General features: G+C 34.2%; 1 protein-coding gene across 3 annotated transcripts in view; it reads right to left on the bottom strand.

Moving 5' to 3' along the window:
* Positions 1–614: 614 nt before the first annotated feature.
* Positions 615–2759, bottom strand: part of LOC111083669 (hemicentin-1-like) — an 11800-nt gene continuing 9655 nt past the window's right edge. For 2 of the 3 annotated variants that reach the window (XR_002609171.1, XR_002609172.1), the window contains exons 5-6: positions 717–1564; positions 615–652 (exon numbers count right to left, since the gene is read on the bottom strand). Coding sequence is in view for 1 of the 3 variants with exons in the window: in XM_022380319.1 (XP_022236027.1) it covers positions 1266–1564 (299 nt within the window). In the remaining 2 variants the exon portion in view is untranslated. Of the gene's footprint in view, positions 1565–2759 lie in introns of all 3 variants that reach the window. The other variant, XM_022380319.1, reaches the window with a different exon arrangement.

Below are 2759 nucleotides of genomic sequence, written 5' to 3'. Positions count from 1 at the left end.
TTTAAAAAAACCTTCGTATTTTTGTTCAGATTCTTCGTTCTGTTACTAGTGGAGAATATTTTCTTCTTCGTTCTGTTACCAGCGGAGAATGTTTTCCATTTCAGATTTCATCTACGAACCCCATGTTTGAGTTTTTTTACTGAAACTTACTGAACGTGTCCTGAATTAATAAGAAATCATGTTTCTTCCTAAACATCCGAACAACATTCCTGTCCAGTTTTATGTTCTATTTATAAGAAATGCTTGTCACTATATATAAGACTATTACTGATTTGTTGTGTTGTATGACTACTGTTGTATTATTTCTTTGTTTTTATAATTTTGATGTTGTGTTCTGCGTTTGTGACTCTTTGTTGTCGAGATTATAGAAGTGGCGCGTGGGAATTGAAAGTGAAGGGGTGGTGGCGAACCGAAGATGGGACGAAAGGTATAAAGTTGGCCAGAGGAGCAGAAAGAATCAAAAGGTCGAGGAAGAGTTACGGACAGGGCAAAGTTCTTGTCTATGCTGATCTATTTAGTTCAGAATATATATGTTGATATTTAAACTAGTGTGGTGCATGCTGTTCATTCATAGTTACCTTTACCGTCAACGATTCACAGACGCTTAATGTAGAAAATCCACAAAAACAAAACCTGACAATGATGTTTCTACCTAAACATCCAAACCAAATAAATGTTCAGTTTTGTGTTCTATTCGTAAGAAATCATGTTTCTACCTAAACATCCAAACCAAATAAATGTTCAGTTTTGTGTTCTATTCGTAAGAAATCATGTTTCTACCTAAACATCCGAACCACATACATGTCCAGTTTTATGTTCTATTCATAAGAATTCATGTTTCTACTTAAACATCCGAACCACATACATGTCCAGTTTTGTGTTCTATTCATAAGAAATCATGTTTCTACCTAAACATCCGAACCACATACATGTCCAGTTTTATGTTCTATTCATAAGAATTCATGTTTCTACTTAAACATCCGAACCACATACATGTCCAGTTTTATGTTCTATTCATAAGAATTCATGTTTCTACTTAAACATCCGAACCACATACATGTCCAGTTTTATGTTCTATTCATAAGAACTCATGTTTCTACCTAAACATCAGAACCACATACATGTCCAGTTTTATGTTCTATTCACAGATAGTGATGTATCTTTCTGAACAGCTAAGAGCAACTTGAAGATGTTTTTTGGAATGAATGAACATGAATTCTATAACAGAAGAAGCAACGTAAAACTAACTTGTACAACAAAGTTTGCTACTTACATTGAACACGTAAGTGTAAGACATTACTCTCCCCTAAGCCCTCGGAGTTTTTTGCAAAACACATATAGCGCCCTCTGCTGGAGCGTTGTACTTTTTGTAAAACCAGGGACTGATTGCTGACAATGACACCCACGGTTGTGTCGGTCTGGAGCTCGCGTCCTTCAAACTTCCAGCCTATTTCGGTCACCCAAGGATTAGCCCTAATGTTACACTCTAGGTACACGTCATTTCCGACCTGGATGTGAGAGTGACGTAGCTTGCTGCCGAGTCTTAACGTAAGTTCCGGTGGATCTACAAATGGTAAAAACAAGAAGCATGTTGCATGCATTATTCTGAAAGTAAGTAGCAACTGGACCATTAAGTAATCTATTTAACCCTTGTTTTTAAAAATCAGTTTGTTAACAATTAATTTTAGTTCAAGCTTCGTTAAATCCAGGTTTAAATTAAAAGGTTTTCCTGTTGGATTTATAGGAAATCCAACTACGTATTTCTAGCATTTTAAAACAAATAATGAACAAAATAAAACTCTGTGCAACAGAAATTCTAGAAGGAAAATCCAGGTTTAAAATATGTTATTAGCAAATTAAGATTAACATGTAATAAGTTAAGTATATTTCATTGTAGTGTTTGTACTATGAAAGTAAAGATTACTGTATTAATATCAACTTTTTCTCCTTACTACCAGAAATCGCACACAAATCGTATGAAAACAGTAACGAAATATTAACTCCAACCATTTTTAAAACAGGGTTAACGCCAACTCTTAGTTAAACAATAACGAAATGTTAACTGCGACTCTTATTAAACTCCAACCTTGATTAACAACAGTGGTAGAAGGTAACTCCAATTTTAAAAGAACAATAAAGGATTAACTCCAACTACCAATAACAACAGTGGTAGAAGGTAACTCCAATTTTAAAAGAACAATAAAGGAATAACTCCAACCACCAATAACAACAGTGGTAGAAGGTAACTCCAATTTTAAAAGAACAATAAAGGATTAACTCCAACCTTGATTAACAACAGTGGTAGAAGGTAACTCCAATTTTAAAAGAACAATAAAGGATTAACTCCAACCACGAATAACAACAGTGGTAGAAGGTAACTCCAATTTTAAAAGAACAATAAAGGATTAACTCCTACCATCAATAACAACAGTGGTAGAAGGTAACTCCAATTTTAAAAGAACAATAAAGGATTAACTCCAACCACCAATAACAACAGTGGTAGAAGGTAACTCCAATTTTAAAAGAACAATAAAGGATTAACTCCAACCACCAATAACAACAGTGGTAGAAGGTAACTCCAATTTTAAAAGAACAATAAAGAATTAACTCCAACCACCAATAACAACAGTGGTAGAAGGTAACTCCAATTTTAAAAGAACAATAAAGGATTAACTCCAACCACCAATAACAACAGTGGTAGAAGGTAACTCCAATTTTAAAAGAACACTAAAGGATTAACTCCAACCACCAATAACAAC

The sequence above is a fragment of the Limulus polyphemus genome, unplaced genomic scaffold (genome assembly GCF_000517525.1).
Source record: "Limulus polyphemus unplaced genomic scaffold, Limulus_polyphemus-2.1.2 Scaffold10611, whole genome shotgun sequence".
Lineage (NCBI taxonomy): Eukaryota > Metazoa > Arthropoda > Merostomata > Xiphosura > Limulidae > Limulus > Limulus polyphemus.
This window is presented reverse-complemented; position numbering and strand designations above follow the sequence as displayed.